Genomic DNA, 22190 nt, shown 5'->3' with positions numbered 1-22190 from the left:
GATCACATGCCTTTAAGTGTAGGCTACATGCAGCCCCAACACTGGCACGTCTAGTGGCACACTTGCAAATACAAAGAATAGATTGGATCTTTGAGACAACAGCGCTGGACAACATAAACTTCTCTGAAAAGTAATTGTCAAGAATATAATCAGTGAATGTGCACATTGCCAGGAGTGAGGTCGACGTCTTCTTTAATTCATGTGTGAAATGATTCATCCTCAAATTAAATTAATTATTAATGTTAACATTTGAATGAATCTTTTTCCTGTACCTATAACTATATTATACAACACGAAGAATAAATGATGGTCCGCAATTATGTGTGTAAATAATTGATAAATCAATAAATCATAAATCAACCACAATATTAGTATGATTTGAACTATTTGAATTTGACTGAGACCTACATTGTGCACGTGAAATTAAATATTTGCGGACAGCGCCTCTAACGGCGACGCAGCCGCGTAAAAAGACGTGGAGGAATTTCCGCTGACGTCACTGCGTATGTCAGGGCTGCAGCTGTCTGAGAGCAACAATAACAAGCTCTACCAAAAAACTTAAACTCGGCTTAAACGGTACCTGACAGCGCCAAATACCACCGAATTTTTCAAAATGCGGTTGTCGAAATAACTCAGGCCTCCGTTTCCTCGTTGTCCGAGTCGAAATCCGGGTTTATCGTCGCCGCCACCGCCGCCAAACAAACACGGAGACTCGGCCGCAGGGGGAACAGGGCAGTTCGGAGCTGCATCTGGGTCAGTGGGCCTGTCGGTGGCTGTACCGGTTGTTTTCTTATCCCAGCAGTGTCCCATTGCGCCTGTCATTCGTTTATATACACATCGTTTCATCTGCTTAAACAGCGGTAACATGCAGGCTAACGGGGCAGGACAGGACCGAGATTCAGAACTGTCCTGCCAAAACGGTGCGCAGAATGGTGAGTCGTCCTCCAGCGGAGTAGCTCACTCCAATGGACTGGAGTCGGGCACCAACAATGGAAACACTGTCAGCAGCAACAACAACGGAGTGTCAGTCCAGCCTGCGTCCAACAACGCTACCAGCACGTCGGATGTCAACTCGGGCGTGAAAAAGAAGAAGCGTCTGTCTCAGTCTGAGGAGGATGTCATCCGGCTGATAGGACAACATTTACACGATTTAGGTCTCAAGTAAGTGAGCCGGTTGAACTACTGTGTCATCAGTCATGGTGGCCGTGGACATGTTGTTTTCTCTCCAGAGTCGGGAGGAAAACAAACTCAAACCTCACTTGAAAAATCAGACAGTTTGATGCGGGTCTGTATGTCAGCAATGCGCTAACATGATCAAACATTGCTGAATACATGTTACGAATCTGAAGGGCTGGCAGGTGAATTTGGCCTTTACATAAGCCATCAAGCGATCATTGTTTTCATTGTTTTCTTTGTACACTGTTTGGCACAGTGATCCGCAGTGGACGACACCATCACGCACAGGGTTGAAGTTTTTAATAGAATTGGTTATATTGGTCTTCCTGTCGCATCTTTGTTCAACACAACAGAACTTTATGGAAGATGGTAACAGTGAGCCTGGCAGTTCATTCACAGCTTGGTAGATACTGTCTGTTCCCAATAAGGAAAATGTGTTCCTTAACATTAAAAAAACAAATGTCAAGTTTGGACAAAAAGTAAGATGAAGATGAAGTATAAAAACTATAAAGGCTTTATCAGTTATCATTATCAGTTAATCTGTAAAAAAAATAAAAAAATCCCGATCAAGAGATTAATTGTTTTGTCTGTAGAATGTCCGGAATTAGTGAAAAATGCACGAAACCAGTTTTCAGAGCTCAAGGTGACCTCTTCAAATATGTTGTTGTGTCATACCACCAGCCCATAATCTAAACCAGGGGTGTCAAACATTATGCCCGTGGGCCAAAACCGGCCCGCCAGAGGGTCCAATTCGGCCCGCGGGATGACTTTTGAAAGTGTAAAAATTAGTTGATTGGATCATAAAGTAAAATACTATATTGTTCAGTTCCAGATACCTGTGACTAAATGTTTGTGCCTTTGTAGATGTACTGTGATCTATAAGTTGTAACGCACATGTGTAAATTATATGATAATTATGAGGCATAATATTGTTGAAATTGCACTTATTTTTCTTAAGAAATTTCAAGTTGTTCATAATGTTTTGTAAAAAGATAGTTTATTAAATTTGAACATTTTCAGAATGTACTTATTTGCACTAAAACAAAAGGAAAAATGTGGAGTTGACGTTATTTACAGGTTATTATGCTACGATGTTACTGGTCCGGCCCACTTGAGATCAAATTGGGCTGTATGTGGCCCCTGAACTATAATGAGTTTGACACCCCTGCTCTAAACACAAATAATTAACTCATAGAAAGTATCATGAATTTTTGCTCAACTCACCTATTTTTCTCTTTCTCAAGTCTGTGGCTCGGCATATTCTGTGCATCGTTTCACACAGACATGTTATTTATCAGTTGAACACATGACAAGACGTTACATGTTCTAATTCCAGTTATTGTGTTAAAAATTGATCATGAGTGCTGTGCCATTCCCAGGTCATTATTATTATTATTATTATTATTATTATTATTATTATTATTATTATTATTATGCTAATTGATTTGTCTTCTGCTGCGTCCACTGCTTACAGTCAGACGGTGGACCTCCTGATGCAGGAGTCTGGATGCAGACTCGAGCACCCCTCTGCCACCAAGTTCCGCAATCATGTCATGGAAGGAGAGTGGGATAAGGTGGGGCCAAGTTATCTGAAATGCATATCCATACTCCTTATAACTGTAATCTGTTCACTCTATTTAGACCAAATAGAGGAATTCTCATTTGACAAAAAAATATTGTTACAGTGCTTAAAAATCTGTGATAGTGAGTGTTATCAGTAGTGACACCTACCCCAGTGTGTGTTCTTTATACTCATTCTCTCTCTTGATCCAGGCTGAGAGTGATCTAAATGAACTGAAGGCATTGATGCATTCTCCAAGTGCTATAGTGGTAAGTGCCCAGCGATCCTCAGACCACTGACCGACAGCTTTGTCTCTATTCTGTCTCATCAACAAATCAACATTTTACGTGCAGTGCACAAACATGGCAGCCATGAGCACAAAGCTCTGAAAATAGGGACAAAATAAAAGGAACCAGCAGTAATTAGTGCTTGCATGTGTCAGTACTACAGAATTAAAAAGGGAAACCATCAAGCAGAACAACCACAGGAATAATAACTTGACTTCCATGAGTACTTTATGTCTGCTTGTGAGAACAAAAATAAATCAAGCATGTCCAGGCCGTGCAAATCATTAAACAGTTTGAAGGCTTCCTGGCACTCGCTCAGGGGTCTGTGACATCTCTGTGACAATTGGTTCTTGTTCTTGGTGTGTTGCTTTCAGAGTGTCCACTCTCTCTGCACAGGACTGTTTAAGATGAAATAAGCAGGACAGACATACAACACAAAGTCTGTGCCTGTAGAACTCAATGTTTCTGCAGATTAACCTGCTGAGGGGGGAAAGGAGCTGCTGGGTCCCCATTAAATCTCCATTCCGCCCAGTGTCTGTGCTGTGTACAGAAGTTCTAGGTATACTTGTGTATCATTAAAACATGACAGTAAGACTGTTGGCTCTTTGCAAGCATGAAGATTGTAAGACTAGATTTCTACACAAAAGAAAGGGCAGCGGTCCGTATTGCCTGGTTGGTGATCCAGCCTTGGTGTTAGGTTAACATATGGTGACTGTACAGATGATTTTGTGCAGTATTTTGTAAAATTAGATCAATAAATAAGACATTATAAAATAAGCAATTGTATAAATAATAGAAAATATAACTGTGAAATTGTTAAATAATCCAACACATTTCAAATGTTTTGACTGCTTTCTTTCACAGTTTACTGCAAGTTATCTTTATTTAAATGTGAAGCATTTATTATTACAAAAGGTCCCTTTTCCAAAGCAGGACAGAGCCAGTTATAACAGCCAATCACTTAAAATATTTCTAATATACTAGATTATCATTGATGCACAGAGAAAAATGAAAATGTTGTCAAATATCATGTTGCCAAAGTTTTTATACCTGCAGCAAAAGTACCACAGGTCATTGCTCAAGTGTGTTCCAACTGTGATGCTTTTATTGACTGACACTCTCTTTCATAAACATTCACCAAATGCACAGAACATAATTGCTGATTGTTTCAAATACATAGAAAATAAACACTTAATTCAATCATGTGTGTTGGTAATGACATATTGTCATTTTGATAGTAGAAACATATTCTGTCTTGACACCATATGGGTAAATGTTGCAGAACACAATGTCTTCTTTGTGTCCTCCTTTGTTATTTTTGGCCTCCTGTCCAGCGGATGAAGTTCCTGCTGCTGCAGCAGAAGTATCTGGAGTATCTTGAGGATGGGAAGGTACTGGAGGCTCTGCAGGTCCTCAGAGCTGAACTCACTCCGCTCAAGTACAACATTGAGCGTATCCACATTCTGAGCGGGTCAGTTCACCAGCACACAGGGAAGCTGACACATACTCTGGCATGTCGATGGAAGCAGAGTTAGCATTTACAGAGAGACTTTCACAGCACTTATAATGTGAACTGCAGCTCGTTGTCTTCATGGTTAAGTTTAGCTTTTTCCATCTTGCAGCAGAATGTGTCAAATCCCTCGGACATGTAGTAAAATGATTTTGGCAGCCTCTCAGGTGGCTTTGCTGCGTCTGAGTTGAACAGCAGTGATTCTGTGCTTTGATTGACAGGGCCTGTTCAGGAAGCATAGGAACACATGCATGCACATGATCTGAACTCCAAAACATAAATATACCCTTTTATTTTTGATAGACTGATTATTTATTGGACTCAACAGTCGTCAAGGTTGAAAGCCAGAGTGAATATTATGAGTCCAATATGTTACAAAGAGAGGCGGCATAGTGCTGTGAGGAATAACATTCTTCTGTCCCGGAGTGAGATACCCATGTCCTGCTCCATCTTCTCTGGGTCTGAACATTGCTTTGTGCAGGAGGAAAGGAGAAGAAGTTTATATACGCCTGAAACCATTGTCCTCTCATTGGCAAATATTTTTAGGCTTTCATCCAAAAGTTCATGGCAACCTATTTAGGTTGCCATGAACTTTTGGATGAAAGCCTAAAAATATTTCGTTATTTTTTGTAATAATCCATTTTAATTTTTTGTAATAATCCATTTTAATTGCAAAAAAGAATAGACAGGATTCATTCAGATTGAATTCTGTTTTCCTTTCTAAAAATGGAATTATGGCATTGTCCTACACAATGCTGTGTCGATCATTGGGTTACCGCCTCCTGAAACTATAGTGGACATGAAGGGAGAGAAGTACATGTGGTACCTAACCTCCTGTGTCCAATGGGTTTGGTACAATACCATAATGATGCTAGAGAAATATATTGGTTACACTCTGTGATTATCTGTCCTTCCATCCAGTACAAGTTGTACATCCAAAACCCCGTACTCTGGGGAATCTGGCATCGTATCAAAGGTGCTATAGATAAAAGTCACGGCGCTTTACTCTTCGGCATAGACAACTTTTTATGATTTATTCTAGGTTTGTTATCCTTCCATGTAAATTGAATATAGCATTTATTTCTTGGGATTGGAAGATATGATCTAAAATAATCTTAGAACAGAAAAAAGAGTATTTATGAGTTGTACAAACCCCAATTCCAATGAAGTTGGGACGTTGTGTAAAACGTAAATAAAAAACAGAATACAATGATTTGCAAATCCTTTTCAACCTATATTCAATTGAATACACTACAAAGACCAGATATTTAATGTTCAAACTGATAAACTATGTTGTTTTACAAATATTCACTCATTTTGAATTTGAAGCCTGCAACACGTTCCGAACAAGCTGGGACAGGGGCAACAAAAGACTGGGAAAGTTTAGGAATGTTCAAAAAACACCTGTTTGGAACATTCCACAGGTGAACAGGTTAATTGGAAACCGGTGAGTGTCATGATTGGGTATAAAAGGAGCACCCCCGAAAGGCTCAATCGGTCACAAGCAAGGATGCGGCGAAGTTCACCACTCTGTGAACAACTGCGTGAGCAAATAGTCCAACAGTTTAAGAACAATGTTTCTCAACGTACAATTGCAAGTAATTTAGGGATTTCATCATCTACAGTCCATAATATTATCAAAGGATTCAGAGAATCCAGAGAAATCTCTGCACGTAAACGGCAAGGCCAAACACCAACATTGAATGCCGTGACCTTCGATCCCTCAGGCGACACTGCATTAAAAAGCGACATCATTCTGTAAAGGATATTACCACGTGGGCTCAGGAACACTTCTTAAAACCATTGTCAGTTAACGCAGTTCATCGCTATATCTACAAGTGCAAGTTAAAACTCTACCATGCAAAGCGAAAGCCATATATCAACACCCAGAAACGCCGCCGGCTCCTCTGGGCCCGAGCTCATCTGAGATGGACTGAAGCACAGTGGAAAAGTGTGCTGTGGTGTGATGACATTTCAAATTGATTTCGGAAACCATGGACGTCGTGTCCTCCGGGCTAAAGAGGAAAAGGACCATCCAGATTGTTATCAGCGCAAAGTTCAAAAGCCAGCATCTGTGATGGTATGGGGTGGGGGTGTGTTAGTGCCCACGGCATGGGTAACTTACACAGCTGTGAAGGCACCATTAATGCTGAAAGGTACATACAGGTTTTGGAGCAACATATGCTGCCATCCAAGCGACGTCTTCTTCAGGGACATCCCTGCTTATTCCAGCAAGACAATGCTAAGCCACATTCTGCATAGAGTACGGGTACTAGACTGGCCTGCCTGCAGTCCAGACCTGTGCCCATTGAAAATGTGTGGCGCATAATGAAGCGCAAAAACGGAGACCCCGGACTGTTGAGCAACTGAAGTCGTACATCAATCAAGAATGGGAAAGAATTCCACCTACAAAGCTTCAACAATTAGTGTCCTCAGTTCCCAAACGCGTGTTCAGTGTTGTTAAAAGGAAGGCGATGTAACGCAATGGGCTTCTGTCCCAGCTTGTTTGGAACGTGTTGCAGGCATCAAATTCAAAATGATGAATATTTGCAAAAAAACATAGTTTATCAGTTTGAACATTACATATCTGGTCTTTGTAGTGTATTCAATTGAATATAGGTCGAAATGGATTTGCAAATCATTGTATTCTGTTTTTTATTTACTGTGGAGCCTCTTGTCCACAGTCCGCTACAGGGATGACAGAGAGAGAGTATAGTGTCACACACACAGCTTTATTCGCACACAGGTAAGCGGCTATCACAGGCACAGCTGACAGGTCGCTCTCCTGTCCGTCGCTCTGCTGTCCGCTGCTCTCCAGACTCCGCTGCTTCGTGGCTGAAGAAGCGTCTCCGTCTCCTCTGGAACCCAGCCTACTGCAAGAGAACAGAACCAGGCCATCACCATGCATTTATTATGTGACTGATTACCTGATTCCGTTCAGCTGTCTGGCCTCCAGCTGGGACACTCCTGTCTCTCCCCAGCAGCCGGCGCCCTAACTACACCCCACTGCCACATTTACGTTTTACACAACGTCCCAACTTCATTGGAATTGGGGTTTGTACAACAGGCCCAGATCCATACACTGACAAAGTGATAGATTTGTGTGAGCAGGTGTGACTGTGTCAGCAGCTGAGCAAATGTCCTCCTGTGTTATGAAGGTACCTGATGTGCTGTCATGCAGACGATCTGCGAGTCAAAGCAGAGTGGGAAGGCAAAGGCACAGCATCCCGAACAAAGCTGCTGGACAAGCTGCAGAGTGAGTGACGTCTGTTAGATTGGGCTTTGTGGTCGATTCCATACTCTGCTGTTTTTTTTACTGTATCTGGTCTCTATATGTTCTGCACTAATTAGAATCTTTCTGTGTGTGTGTGTGTGTGTGTGTGTGTGTGTGTGTGTGTGTGTGTGAAGCATACCTGCCTCCGTCAGTGATGCTGCCTCCTCGCCGCCTGCAGACTCTGCTGAAGCAGGCGGTTGAGCTGCAGAGGGAGCGCTGCCTCTACCACAACACCAAGCTGGACAGTGGGTTGGACTCTGTGTCTCTGCTGCTGGACCACGCCTGCAGCCGGTAAGGACTGTCCCAGGGCTCCACCCAGGATCCTTTCTATGCTTTAGAAGAATTTGATTGTCATTTACTAATGTGGGACACTACTACTACATGCCGTGTTGTGTAAACAATATTTAGTCCATTGAACACTATAATCATCTCCATGTTCAAAGTTCAAATCAGGTTTTTTCCCTTGCCAATGACTGTAGTATTGATCAAGTCTGCAATAAATATATAATCATTCAAACTACATCAAAGCCAGTGATATAAGATGTGTCCAATGTGTCTGACCATAAACGCTGTTATGTTTTATTAGAATTTTGAAGCTGATATCTGTGCATGTTCCTAATCTTTAGGAAGCAGTTTCCCTGCTACACTCAGCAGATTCTCACTGAACACTGCAATGAAGTTTGGTTTTGCAAGTTCTCCAACAACGGCACAAAACTGGCAACCGGGTCCAAAGACACCACAGTCATTGTGTGGCACGTGGACACGGTAATAAATAATCTACTCATCATCAGTGTCAGAGCAGGGAAATGAGTGGGCGTGTGAGAGTTGAATAAGCAGGTTATTGACTTGTTTAACTGTTGGTTGGCAGGAAACCCAGCAGTTGAAGTTGATGAAGACTCTGGAGGGTCATGCTTATGGTGTTTCATACCTGGCATGGAGCCCTGATGATGTGTATCTGATAGCCTGTGGTCCGGATGACTGCTCTGAGCTGTGGCTGTGGAATATACAGGTACAACATCTCTCACACTGTCAGCTGGTCATTAGCTTCTTTCCTGTGTGACTACATTGTGATCAACATTTGGAGTGCAGATCTTCACCTGGTGCGCTGCTTCGGTCATTGCTGTAATGTTTGAATGAACGACTACAGACCACAATGCCCGCTGTCTGACCGCCAGCGTATCAGATGTTTTCCCTCGTACATCTCACGCAACAGATGAGCTCTTATTTTAATCTCTGCAGCTGTGTGCAGCAACTCCATGCAGGATAAACTCTCACAGGCGTAACTGCATCCCCTCGAAGTCTATTTTTTAACTCCTTTCTCTTCCGCCCAGCAGCCGGGAAGGAAGACACTGGAACTTCTTGGGTAGAGCTGCAGGGTTTATTTTTGGGTAAACTGTAACCTACACTTTACATTTACTGCCACGAGACAACTTCACTACTAACCTTTCCCTCTTCTCCGATCGCCAACACCTGCCTGCCCTCCCTGAGCGCACCGTCACTCTCAGCACTCAACCACACACTCGCTACATAAAGAACTACGCACTGAGCTATCGAGCCACCACCATAGGCATCAGTGTTGGGGGAAAATAGATCTGGGATCCTTCTGGATTTACCAAATCTGGACAATGACAATCCCTAATCACGAGTGGAAACACAATTCCAAACCAAAGCAGTTGTTGATCGCTGACGTTAATAGGAGTGAGGAGTCAAAGAGAGTATAAAACTGTTTTTCAAAACTTCTGAATATACGCAACCACGAGTCCTTGAGAAAGATTAGCTGTGGAGAGACAGACAAACACACACACACAGAACAGAAAAGAACAAGTTATCCCCCTCCAGGCTTATGCAGAGATAAAAGTCAAACAAATAAAACAAAAAAGAAAGTTGCTGTCAGCTCTGTGCTGAACATAAATCAACAACAGGCTTTCATAATAATGTTGAGGCAGCGAGGATCCCTCTGCATGATTTTATTTATGTATTTGTTTATTACTCTGACTTTCTTAGTGCAGGCTGGAAACTGCTGACGAGGGTCCCTGCAACAAAAGGCAACATTTTATTATGGACTTCAGTTATGTAGTGATAGGAAAAGGTATGGTGAGATTTGTGTATATAAGTATACACCTTTTGATTTAAAGGATTTGATAATCCATCCATCCATTTTCCTCCACGTATCGTGGGCCGGGTCATGGTGGCAGCAAGCTTAGCTAATTATTCCAGACATCCCTCTGCCAAGATTTCCAGCTCCTCCTGGGGATCCCTAGACGTCGTCAGGCAAGATGACATATGGACTCACTCATTTCAGGTGTTTGTATCTGTGATCTCATTCTTCCGGTCACGACCCAAAGCTCAGGACCATCGAGGAGGAACTTTGATCGGCTGGTAAATGGAAAGCTTTGCCTTCTTTCTCAGCTCCCTCTTTAGCACAACAGTACGGTACAACACCTGCATTAGCACCAATCTGCCCGTCAGTCTCACGGTTCCTTTTACCTTGACTCGTGAAGCAAGACCCTGAGATATTTGAACTCCTTCGGTTGGGGCAATTACTCGGTCTCAAATATTCTAATAGAGAAACAAAAATGAACTAAGATTGTAGGTTTTAAATGCTTCTTGATAGAGCAAAATGCATCCGGACTTGTTTGATTATCTGCAATTAACTATTTAGCTCTAGTCAAATATATTTGTTACTCATAATTAGAATCAAATCAAATCAAATGTATTTATATAGCCCAATATCACAAATTACACATTTGTCTCAGTGTGCTTTACAGACTGTACAGGTTACGACACCCTCTGTCCTTAGACCCTCGCACCGCACAAGGAAAAACTCCCTAAAAACTCCCTAAAAGAATACAGGATAAACAACATAGTAAAATGCAACATCCATGTGACAGAACTGATGGTGTGATCGAAAAAAAAAAAAAAAAAAGGATAAAGAGAGAACAGCACTCATTTTAATTTTAACAGTAAATTGTCACTTTGGGGTGTTAAGTTAAAAGACCATTTTATTGAGTCAGGGGAAACTTAATGAAGTGTAAATAACGCTGTCTATGACACACTGAGGATTATTGGTGCCTTGTTGTAAAAGTTGTTTCTTTCTATGTGTAGAAACATTGAGTCAGTTTGTCTCTGCTGCAGATACCTGTCTGCTGTGTATCTTTCATTTCTAACTCGTATTGCTTTCATTTTCATGCAGTTTAGTTAAATAACGCTTTGTATTTAATTATTTAAGAATTAGTTTGGCGTGTCTTCAGTATGTACTCTGTATTAGAAAAAATTACAATCTGTATTTTACTAAACGCTTTAGCAATACTTGTCATGACCTAATCATTTAGATATGATCATGATAAAGCCTATAATAATGTCAGAACCACGCTCCCTCACATCAAATATGATATGATGATGATGATGAATTCAGCCTTCAGCTTTCAAATACGTTTTGATAACATTTCAAGCGAGAAATGTGAATTTTATTTAACTTTTTCTATATATTTTTTTCTTTCAGTATGATGTGGTAAATTATGACAAAGATTATATTGTTGCTATGGTTATGGCAGCTGGGCCCAAGCATACAGCCTTCACGTTGCATTTAGTCTTTTATAAAACCCATTGGAACTTGAAGGGAGACTGGGGGAGACCGTATTGGCTAACGAGATGCATTTCAGCTAATTATCGGGTCACATGACAGAAATCTCCAAATCAGTATGTTGTAGATTGTGTGGTCTGATCTTTTCATTCATGTTTCTCTCTCCTCGGTTCTGTTGCGTAGACGGGGGAGTTACGGACAAAGATGAGTCAGTCTCATGAAGATAGCCTGACCAGCGTGGCCTGGAATCCAGATGGTAAACGCTTTGTCACCGGAGGCCAGAGAGGCCAGTTCTACCAGTGTGTGAGTATCTTTCACAGCACACACTCTTCTGTGTGTGCCCACAGGCTCGCAGCGTTACATACAGTGCATTGCACACTTTGGAAAAAAGACCTTTCTCGAGGTGTACTAAAGGTGTGGAGCACCGAAGCCAGTCCAGCTCACAGTTTGTCTAATAAGGGTGTTTCCAATGCCTACATGCTGCTTGTTTGTTCACAATAGGAACCTTTGGTATGTAATTCATATGATATTCTGATATATAAAATGCAGTTGTAGATCAGTGTGATCTGGATTATATCTGGGTTAGTATTTTAACATAAAAATACACCTCTCCAGGAACCATCACCTTACCGTGGTGGAGAGGTATGTGTGTCCCTATGAACCTGAGATCTGTGTTGTCTGGAGCCTTGTGCTCCTGGTAGGGTCTCCCAAGACAAATTGGTCTCAGGCAAGGGGCCAGACTAAGAATGGTTCAAAACAACTTCATGAAAAAAAGGGAAAGAGAAGGAGAGACCTGCCCGGAGGAAGCCCAGGGCTCCCGTCTGGAGCCAGGCCCAGAGGGAGGGCCCGACAGCGAGCGCCTGGTGGCCGGGTTTGCCACGGAGCCCGGTCGGGCACAACCCGAAGAAACTACGTGGTGCCTCCCATCCATCCATCCTGTGGGCCCACCACTCACAGGAAGAACCGCTGGGGTCGGGTGCGCTGTCACACGGGTGGCAGTGATGGTCAGGGACCTCGACGGACCAGACCCGGGCAGCAGAGGCTGGCTCTGGGGACATGGAACGTCACCTCTCTGTGGGGGAAGGAGCCGGAACTAGTGCGGGAGGTGGAGCGCTACCAGTTGGATCTGGTGGGGCTTACCTCTACGCACAGTCTTGGCTCTGGAACTGTACTCCTGGATAGGGGTTGGACTCTATTCTTCTCCGGAGTTGCCCAAGGTGTGAGGCGTCGGGCAGGTGTGGGGATACTCACAAGCCCCCGGCTGAGCGCCGCTACGTTGGAGTTCATGCCAGTGGACGAGAGGGTTGCCTCCCTATGCCTTCGGGTTATGGGGGGAAAACTCTGACTGTTGTTTGTGCCTATGCCCCAAACCGCAGTTCGGAGTATTCGGCCTTCTTGGAGACCCTGAATGGAGCCCTGCAGGGGGCTCCAGTAGGGGACTCCATAGTCTTGCTGGGAGACTTTAACGCGCACATGGGAAACGATGGAGACACCTGGAGAGGCGTGATTGGGAGGAACGGCCTCCCTGATCTAAACCCCAATGGTCGTTTGCTGTTGGACTTCTGTGCTAGTCATGGAATGGCCATAACAAACACCATGTTCGAACATAAGGATGCTCATAAGTGTACGTGGTACCAGAGCACCCTAGGCCAAAGGTCAATGATCAATTTTGTGATCGTATCATCTGATCTGAGGCCGCATGTTTTGGACACTCGGGTGAAGAGAGGGGCGGAGCTGTCAACTGATCACCATCTGGTAGTGAGTTGGATCAAGGGGTGGGGGAAGACTCTGGACAGATCTGGTAAGCCCAAACGGGTAGTGCGGGTGAACTGGGAACATCTGGAGGAAGACCCTGTCCGGGAGATCTTCAACTCACACCTCCTGGCGGAGCTTTTCAGACATCCCTGTGGAGGTTGTAGGCATTGAACCTGAGTGGGCGATGTTCAAAACCTCTATTGCTGAAGCTGCAGTGAGGAGCTTTGGTCTCAAGGTCTTAGGTGCCTCAAGGGGCGGTAACCCTCGAACACCGTGGTGGACACCGGTGTCAGGGAAGAAGAAGGAGTCCTTCCGGGTTATGTTATCCGGGAGGACTCTGGAAACAGAACGAGATCATGGGTACAAGCGGCCGAAATGGGTTTTCTCAGACGGGGGGCTGGCGTCTCCCTTAGAGATAGGGTGAGAAGCTCAGCCATCCGTGAGAGACTCGGAGTAGAGCCGCTGCTCCTTTTGCGTTGAAAGGAGCCAGTTGAGGTGGTTCGGCCATCTAGTAAGGATACCACCTGGCCGCCTCCCTAGGGAGGTGTTCCAGGCACGTCCAGCTGGGAAGAGACCCCGGGGAGAGATTATATCTCCTCACTGGCCTGGGAACGCCTCGGGATTCCCCAGTTGGAGCTGGCGGATGTGGCCCGGAGAAGGGAAGTTTGGGGTTCCTTACTGGAGCTGCTGCCCCTGCGACCCGACCCGGGATGAGCGGTGGTGGACGATGGATGGATTTTCATGTGTGGAGCAGCAGGAAGTTATATGTCCCATAACGGCATCGCATCTGTCGTTATGGTTGTCATGCTGAATACCTCTGAAAGCCTCATGATCACGCATTATGTCTCAGAGACTCGCAGAACTCATCACACATCACGCAGCTCAAACAAACAATGCTTGAATATAAGTTTATTATAACACACATCTGCTGTCAGAAGATGATACAGCATGTATGCATGGACACGCTCGCCAACAACCTGAGAAACAGAGAGGAAGACATTCTCTGGTATTATGTTAGAAGACGCCGACACTGCAATCTGTCCAAAACGGATGCATTCAAATTAAGTCTAGAAAATGTACAACTTGAAGTAATTTTATTATGAAAAAATATCCTGCTTCAAGTGTGTCTAGTAGGGAAAATAGCTGTTGTTCATAGTCTTCCAGCAGCGTACGAGCTGCTCTGTCTTTTCCTAATCTTTGGTAATGTTGGGGTTCAGTATGAGCAAGTCTGGTTATTAACAAATATTATTGATAATTAATATGAATATAACTTTTAATATGGATGAAATCATAAATAGGATTTGATAACTGGCACTACAATGAAGTAGGTGCATTAAAATGGCTATTAGAATTATTATATTAAATATAAGTATTATTCATATGAATTGGTTTGACATTAAATCATCTCAATGAGGCACCAACTTTGTAACAAAGTTAAATGATAGCCAGTTATTGTAGTCTCATTACATATCAGTAGTAGGACATATAAAGCGGGAGCTTTGAGTCCTCAGCTGTTTGTGTCGCTATGTTTAAAGCTAATTCACAAATTACTGTGAGATCATAACATGTGTGATAATGGTGCCATATATGATAAACTGTTGGGAACCGCGGTGGCTCTGTGGAGGTTCGTGGAGGGAGAGGGCAGAGCAGAAAGAGAGCGAACACATCTCTGGGATGCGTTATAATTGGCTGAGTTTTCATACCGAGGTGTGAAAGGTGACATCAGATTGCAGTGAGGGGGGGTCTTGACACAATAGGTCATGGGGAAAATATTGAGTTTAGTAGTAAGTCCTTTCATGTTGTGGATGTTCTTTAAAGTGTTTTTCATCGAGGTGACACTTTTATTAAGCAGAGTCTTTGCACAACTATACGGAAAATGCAGTTTTCTTTCAGAAGCTATCACCCGGGATATATTCATTTGGTGTGTACCTTAGGAGACCACGCAGTCTCAGTTCAGAGCACAGATTACATTGAGGCGGTCCTGTTGCTTTATGACCATTCATTTAGTGTCCCAGGTCAGATCACTCAGCGGGAGGAGGTAGAATGTGGATTGCTATGTGCTACATTGTTACATTTACAGAAAGCTGTGAATGTTCAGACCTCATCTTTTCACTCAGAATCAGAAGTGCTGAAACTGCATAATGTTGGACCTGATAATGTCTTTCCTGTTCAGTTTTCAAAAACTAAAATCAAAAACTGACTAAATAAACTGTTTTGTTTTCAAATAAAAAAAGAAGAAAATATTGACCTTAAGTCAAATGTGGAATGATCTGTGAGTTCCCTGTAGCAGTGGTGTTGATGTTCATGAATGCTTTGTTTTCTCCTGACTCCAAGGACCTGGATGGAAACCTCCTGGACTCATGGGAAGGAGTTCGGGTACAGTGCCTGTGGTGTCTGAGTGAGGGCCGGACCGTCCTTGCATCCGACACCCACCAACGTATCCGTGGATACAACTTTGAGGATCTGACGGACAGAAACATGTAAGTCACCACCCTGTGTGTGTGTGTGTGTGTGTGTGTGTGTGTGTGTGTGTGTGTGTGTGTGTGTGTGTGTGTGTGTGTGTGTGTGTGTGTGTGTGTGTGTGTGTGTGTGTGTGTCTGATTTAAAATAGTCCAGATCTTATCAATTTAAGATTCCAGTGACTGAACCGAGGCACCAGAGAGTCAGAGGCAGTTTATCCGATATAGACGTGCCTGGTTAATTGATTGGGTCATATTACAAATGTAGGTGTGCATGTTTAACCTACTTGTGACATACCTATTAATTCTGATGGCCCAGCAGTGTGCCTATCTGCATCAGTAGTATCTCTGCCTGTGGTTGAGTTGTGTGTTCTGTCATTCCAGAGTGCAGGAGGACCACCCCATCATGTCTTTCACTGTTTCCAGAAATGGCAGGTTAGCTTTGCTCAATGTTGCAACTCAGGTGAGCTACTTCACACCACAATATACTTCCCTTTCATTTGAACTTCAGCTAGTTGCTACAGTTGCAGTTCAGTTCAAATTTTGATTTTGAAATGTGTGTGTTCAACAAATTCTGTGTGTTTGTAGGGAGTGCACCTATGGGACCTGCAGGACCGGGTGCTGGTGAGGAAGTACCAAGGGGTGACCCAGGGCTTCTACACCATCCACTCCTGCTTCGGAGGGCACAATGAAGACTTCATCGCTAGTGGCAGTGAAGGCAAGACAGTATAATGTTTAGTAGAAAAAACTGCTTTCTGTTGTTGCATCAGACAGATGAAGGTCACATGACATCACTATGATGACGTCATCAGGGTTTTCTCAGACATGACAAAGCTCCTCCAGGGCCACAGACTGAGGATGGATGTTTGACGTAAGACAGGAATAAACTCTGCAAACACACAGAGGATCAAACAATCAAACCAAATTATTGTGGCAATGCGCATTAAATTATGAAATAAAAGAAAAACAGCCATACATTCATCTCCGAGGGACCAGGTGAACGTAGAGAAGCAGAATTCAAGCCTGAGATGTTGTCTAATCCAATACACTGGTAGCAACTGATAAAGTGTTCTGTCTCCTGTCAGACCACAAAGTTTACATCTGGCACCGGCGCAGTGAGCTGCCCATCGCAGAGCTGACCGGTCACACCCGCACAGTCAACTGTGTGAGCTGGAACCCCGTCCTGCCTGGACTGCTGGCCAGCGCCTCTGACGATGGGACCGTCCGAATCTGGGGACCCGCCCCCTTCCTGGATGTCCAGGATGCAGAGGGGCACAATGGTATGAACATGAAAACTAGTACGTGTACTTATTAGGGAAAATTTTGGGTTATCTTTCAGCCATTGCTTTCATCTGGCTCCTCAACAGTTTAGTTTCTGTAGTTTCAGAATCCACAGTTTGTTCTTTCTCCTTTTTTTTCTGCAACAGTCCTCCTTAACATAGCGACGCTTCAGCCTCATGTCAATGAATTAAAAATACTGTATATTATAATCTTGATTGGAAAATGCGTAATAACTCTTCGTGGCTTCGATGAAGTTGGAATTTTGACTTTTTTTGTCAAAGCGTGTGCATTGTGTGAGCAATCAATCACTTGAGAGGAAAGTCTTTAAATAAGTTATATGAATAAATAAGAATACAGGGCTCTGTATTTGTGACCATGCATCACCATGCATGTGGATGGATGACAATAAGTGTCTAAGTTAGTTGTTCCAAATGTTTTTAAGGTTGTTCTCCTGCTGCTTAGTTTGGACTTGCGAGCTCAATGTCTTCTTCTTGTTACTGAGGAACTTCCACACCGACGACATGATGTCTGAGTGGCAATGTGTTTTTCTCTCAAGGCTTATTTAGCTCAAATTATGGTCACAAATTTGTTAGAATCCATGTTAGGGGCACTCCTTTCCATCCACCTGGCAGGTGTGGCATTAGACTGCTATGATACTACACAGGTGTGCCTTAGGCTGGTCACAAGAAAAGACCTCTCTAGAATGTGCCGTTACATCACACGACACAAAGCTACAGATGTCGCAAGTATTTAGGCAGCGGGCCGTTGGCATGCTGACTGCAGGACTGTCCCCCAGAGCTGTTGCCCGTGAATGAAGGTTCATTTCACTGCCTTTAGCCGTCTACAATGTAATTTCCATGAATTTGGCATTACATCCACAAACCTCGTGTAACCACAACAGCCCAGGACCTCCACATCTGTGATCTGAATCGAGTCTTGAACTGACAGTTTGTTGTTGTAACCGACTGAGTGGGCAACTGCTCACTTTCAATGAAGTCTGGCACTTTGGAGAAGACTCTTTGGGGTATATAGTATGGGCTGCCATAAGCTACAAACAGTGAACACAGGTGCATTTTATTGATGGCATTTTGAACACACAGAGATATCGTGAAGAGATCCTGAGGCCCATTGTTGTGCCATTCATCCGCCACCACTCATGTTGCAGCAGGATGATGCACGGCCCCAATGTTGCAAAGATCTGTACACAAGTCCTGGAAGCTGAAAACATCCCAGTTCTTGCATGGCCTGCATACTCACCAGAGATGTCACCACTGAGCATGTTTGGGATGCTCTGGATCGGCGTATATGACAGCGTGTTCCAGTTCCTGCCAATATCCATCAACTTCACAGCCATTAAAGTGGAGTGGACCAACATCCCACGGGCCACAACCAACAACTTGATCAACTCTATGTGAAGGAGAAGTGTAGGGCTGTAGTCAATCAAAGAAAATCTTGCGACTGAAATTTTACTTCAAATGGTCGATGGGGAAAACAAGAATCTGCACGTTATCTGTAGATTAAGTTAATCGGCCACAGTGCACTGACTGCTCTCTGCCTGGAAGCCTAAACTACTTATAAATAAACATAAAACACTTTTAATAAATGTATTTTTTCAATATAAAACTGCACATGTTAGAGTGGCCTTTTATTGTGACCACTAAGGTCTAAGCACTAAGGCACATCTATGCATAATCATGCTGTCTAATCAGCATCTTGATATGCCACACCTGTGAGGTGGAAGTGCTCACTAACACAGATTTAAACACAATTTAAGAGAAATAAGACTTTTGTGTGCATAGAAAAAGTCTCGACTCATGAAAAATTATGTTAAGTTAAATTAAATTAAGTTTATGTTCCATGAGTGAACTGGGCAGTGGAGGATCTATAGTTGCCAATAGCAATCTGTAAGATGTTCTTCTTCCTCAGCTAAGAAGGGAAATTTAGATATTTAAAATAGATGGGTCAAGAGAAGCTGCTGACTTAGAATATTCAGGCATTTGACCAGAAGTTAAATGAAGGATTGATTATGGCTGGAATAAATGGAAAGATTGACTGATATTCCTCTTGGGTTGGAAGAATCCAGGGAACGTGATGAGCTCATGTTAGCAATGCTGTTTAGATTTATGACAAACGTCAGGTTGAGTCTGGGAGTAATTGAGTTCCTAACAACCTTTTAGAGAAAAAAGAGAAAAACTGTTCATATTTATCAAATAAGGGTTCAATGATATGTGGAGGAGGCGTGGCTAATAATGGGTGTTCATGATTTACTTATAAGATCTGAGAATTACTTGTAAGTTGTTGTTCTTTTTGACAAGTTTTCTTTAATGAATGGATTTTATCACTTGGCTGAGATGATGCAACTGTGTCTAACATGTACATTAGAGTAACAGTAGAGGGTTTTCCACACTGCAGTCTCTGCCAACACTAACCATGCTTTGCCCAATCTGCCTGCTGTAAAACTTTAACTTTGCATGTTTTCATCATCTTATATGGCGATGGCACACCTGCATGAATCTACAGAATAAAGATCAATGAGTGATTCTTACCAGCATCCAACACGTTGTTTGTAATATTTTGTCCATCCCATTTATATCACACAGGGTAGACTGAATATTAGGAAGAGCAACAAAGGACTCCTGGGTTACTTTGACACAGAGTGACTCGGCTGATTTTATTTTCCATTCTGGCAGCAAAAAGCATGAGCGGCTGCGTGTGTACACAGAGCAGCAGAGGATGATGATGATGTGACCTGTCTTTTTCCTGTGCTGTCAGAATGTTGCAGCATGGACAGCTGATGATCTGCTGCTGTGAACCTGAGGAGCATTAAGACTCTGTAGACACTTGAATGGATGAAGCAGGACAAGCTTTGGTCATTAGACAGCAGCCTCCTGGAGACGGGGCCCGTGGTGCTGCATGTCAAGATGTCACAACACAGAGATGTCAGACCCAGTCACATTATTGCGAGCAGAGCCGGCCGTGTGAAGCTTGGCTCCACGACCTCCGGTATCTGACCCACCTCCTCCTGTCCAACCCGTTCCCTCAGCACCATCCAGGACCACCCACCTCTTATTTATTATCAACTGCATTATTTATTCATGAGTAGTTCTCTGACTTGTGCTAGGCTGTGACGTAGCAGCGCCTTGTGGAGGATGTGTGTTCTTAGTTTTCCTCAGTCCTGAGTGAGCTGCTCACAACAAGAAGCAGAATAACTGTTTTCCTCTTTCACCTCCTGAACCTATTTAGAGATTTTAACTATAGAAACACGTGATGGATGCACCTATTTGGAGAGTATCTTTTAAATAAAGAAATCTACGTTATCTTGTCTTTTTTCATGCAGAGCACATTTTATTAGTTTTTTCCCCTCCAGCTTTGCTGCTCATAGCCAGAGAGAATAGTATTTGATGAGCATGTTTCATAGGATTGCTAAGGACACTAGCAGTATGTCCGGCTATATCTGTTCAAATGCATTGAGCTGTTGGATGCCTTCTGAGAGTGTACAGCAGCCAATGTGAGGAAAACTTTAGAGTTCAAAGGATTATCTGTCGACCCCTGCGTATGGATTATCTGTGGAATTTCCTTCATGCCATCAGTGTGGATTTGCTCTTTATTTTGCTTTGACATCTCTGCTCTAGCTTCTGTATTTACTCTTTATTTCTGTTTCCATTGCAGCCTGTTGACATTTGGTCCTCTTCGTATGAATTTCACTTGGTTTAGTTACATGTTCTAAGTTTAACTTATCACGGTGTTTGTGTTTTATTTACTACAAGTGGAGATATAACATTGAAAGAGACACTCCCTCATGTATGGCTTTTATTTATTTCCCCAGTGGAACCCCCACAATCCTGACTCAACTGTGAACTGTGTTTAAAGATAAGGCTGGTGTTATTCTGGTGTTACCCTGTCACATGTGTTGCTCTCTGAATATTTGAGGCAACATAAAATGTGTGGAATTGAGTCAAAGTGTGTGTCTGTGTGAGTGTGACACAGAGGAATAATATATATCAGGCGCTGATACATACACTACTTTTTAGTAGGACAGTCATTATTTTAGATTCATGATGAAAAGAAAGAAGTAGAACATTTCCAGCCTTATCCTTTAAGTGTAGCACCAGTGAGCTGACACACAGTAACAACATGATGGAGTGTATTTGTAACATTCGACGTTTAACACATTTATATACAAGTGTAACAAAAGGTTATTATGAACTTCTACAAAGTGTTTCCCTTCAGAGAGTTAAAAGAGCAATCTTGCCTAATATGATATTCTATGATGTGCTGTATATTTGTTTGTTATGGCATGTATTATGAGGCTGTGTAGAAATGGCAGACAGGATGACGTGTTTCAGGGTTCCCATGCCTGGTTTTTTTTTATGTCAAATTCTGAAAGGTTTCAGCTGCTCTTTCAGAGCTTCATACCAAATTTTCTCGACTGCACTACTGTTTCAAATCCACAAAAACTTACACTTTAGATATTTAATTTTTTTCTTTTTGTGACATTTTTCCAAACTGCTTCTACAGAGAATTATTTTTCCAAAACCTTTCCAGTGCTTGACGATAACTGCAGGACTGTGGGAACCCTGTTCATCTGCCCAGATGCCATCGCCAGCTTGAACTCTTCCATCACAGCATATACACACGCTCGTGGTACACAACAATAGATGTCTCACACACACTTGATTTAATCACAGAAGTGGTGTTCTAGCTTTTGCAACTTTCTTTGTTTATTCCGAGTATTGCAGGCTTCTCTTCTCGCTGTGAGAAGCCAAAGTAGGAACTTAGTTTGCTTGCAGGCAATTTCTGCCAGAAAACCATTTTACATTTTAAATGTGTTATTACAAAGTGATTGTACTGTTCTGTATTGTATGTAGGAGAAGTGTTATGTATGCATATTTTAAATAAAGCATTCAGGGTTTTAAAATTTAAATCACTTTGAAATGTCCTTCACTTGATCTATACGTAGAACAGCATGTCTCTGTGTCCGAGCAAAACCCTTTGGGTTGGACAGAACCCCGTCAGACACTGCGTGCATCGACGTCACGTTTGTTTGTCTGTTTTAGCGACTGAAAAGTGAAGTTTTAAATAGTCCAACTAACTATTTAAGGTTAAGTTGACTCATGTCAGAACATCAGCATATATCTTTCTATGCAAATATCTATTTTATTATCAAATTATCAGAAGAAATGCTCCATGTTCGGGTCTCACCTTGAAATGATCCAGCTAACTGAGCTGTTGTAGACCTGTTGCTATGACAACAGCTCCATTCTGAAGTTAACTTGAATTAAAGTTAATTTGAAGATTTGTACA

At 42.8% G+C, this 22190-nt stretch overlaps 1 protein-coding gene across 5 annotated transcripts; it reads left to right on the top strand.

The window, feature by feature from the left end:
* The first annotated feature begins 486 nt into the window (after positions 1-486).
* wdr26a (WD repeat domain 26a) lies at positions 487-21810 on the top strand. 5 transcript variants are annotated; one of them, XM_029451341.1, is made up of 14 exons: positions 487-1161; positions 2651-2750; positions 2950-3006; positions 4359-4495; positions 7693-7790; positions 7943-8099; positions 8435-8573; positions 8677-8817; positions 11575-11694; positions 15481-15626; positions 15990-16068; positions 16194-16323; positions 16691-16885; positions 19659-21810. In XM_029451341.1, the coding sequence occupies exons 1-14, from the start codon at positions 866-868 to the stop codon at positions 19679-19681; spliced, it is 1818 nt and encodes a 605-aa protein (XP_029307201.1). In that variant the 5' UTR covers positions 487-865; the 3' UTR covers positions 19682-21810. The 5 variants fall into 5 exon arrangements, with proteins under 5 accessions (XP_029307201.1, XP_029307200.1, XP_029307204.1 ...); XM_029451340.1 differs by having other exon boundaries at positions 19577-21810; XM_029451344.1 differs by having other exon boundaries at positions 19487-21810.
* The last annotated feature ends 380 nt before the right edge of the window (positions 21811-22190 follow it).

Source organism: Cottoperca gobio, chromosome 16, assembly GCF_900634415.1.
Source record: "Cottoperca gobio chromosome 16, fCotGob3.1, whole genome shotgun sequence".
Lineage (NCBI taxonomy): Eukaryota > Metazoa > Chordata > Actinopteri > Perciformes > Bovichtidae > Cottoperca > Cottoperca gobio.
The sequence above is the reverse complement of the archived record's forward strand: the minus strand, read 5'-3'. Positions and strand labels throughout refer to the sequence as shown.

Excerpts from the sequence above, each read along its gene's own strand:
- wdr26a (XM_029451340.1), top strand. The coding sequence starts at position 866 with ATGCAGGCTAACGGGGCAGGACAGGACCGAGATTCAGAACTGTCCTGC. Across the intron at positions 3,007-4,358 it reads ATTCTCCAAGTGCTATAGTG|CGGATGAAGTTCCTGCTGCT; the intron begins GTAAGTGCCCAG and ends CCTCCTGTCCAG. Across the intron at positions 11,695-15,480 it reads GAGGCCAGTTCTACCAGTGT|GACCTGGATGGAAACCTCCT; the intron begins GTGAGTATCTTT and ends CCTGACTCCAAG.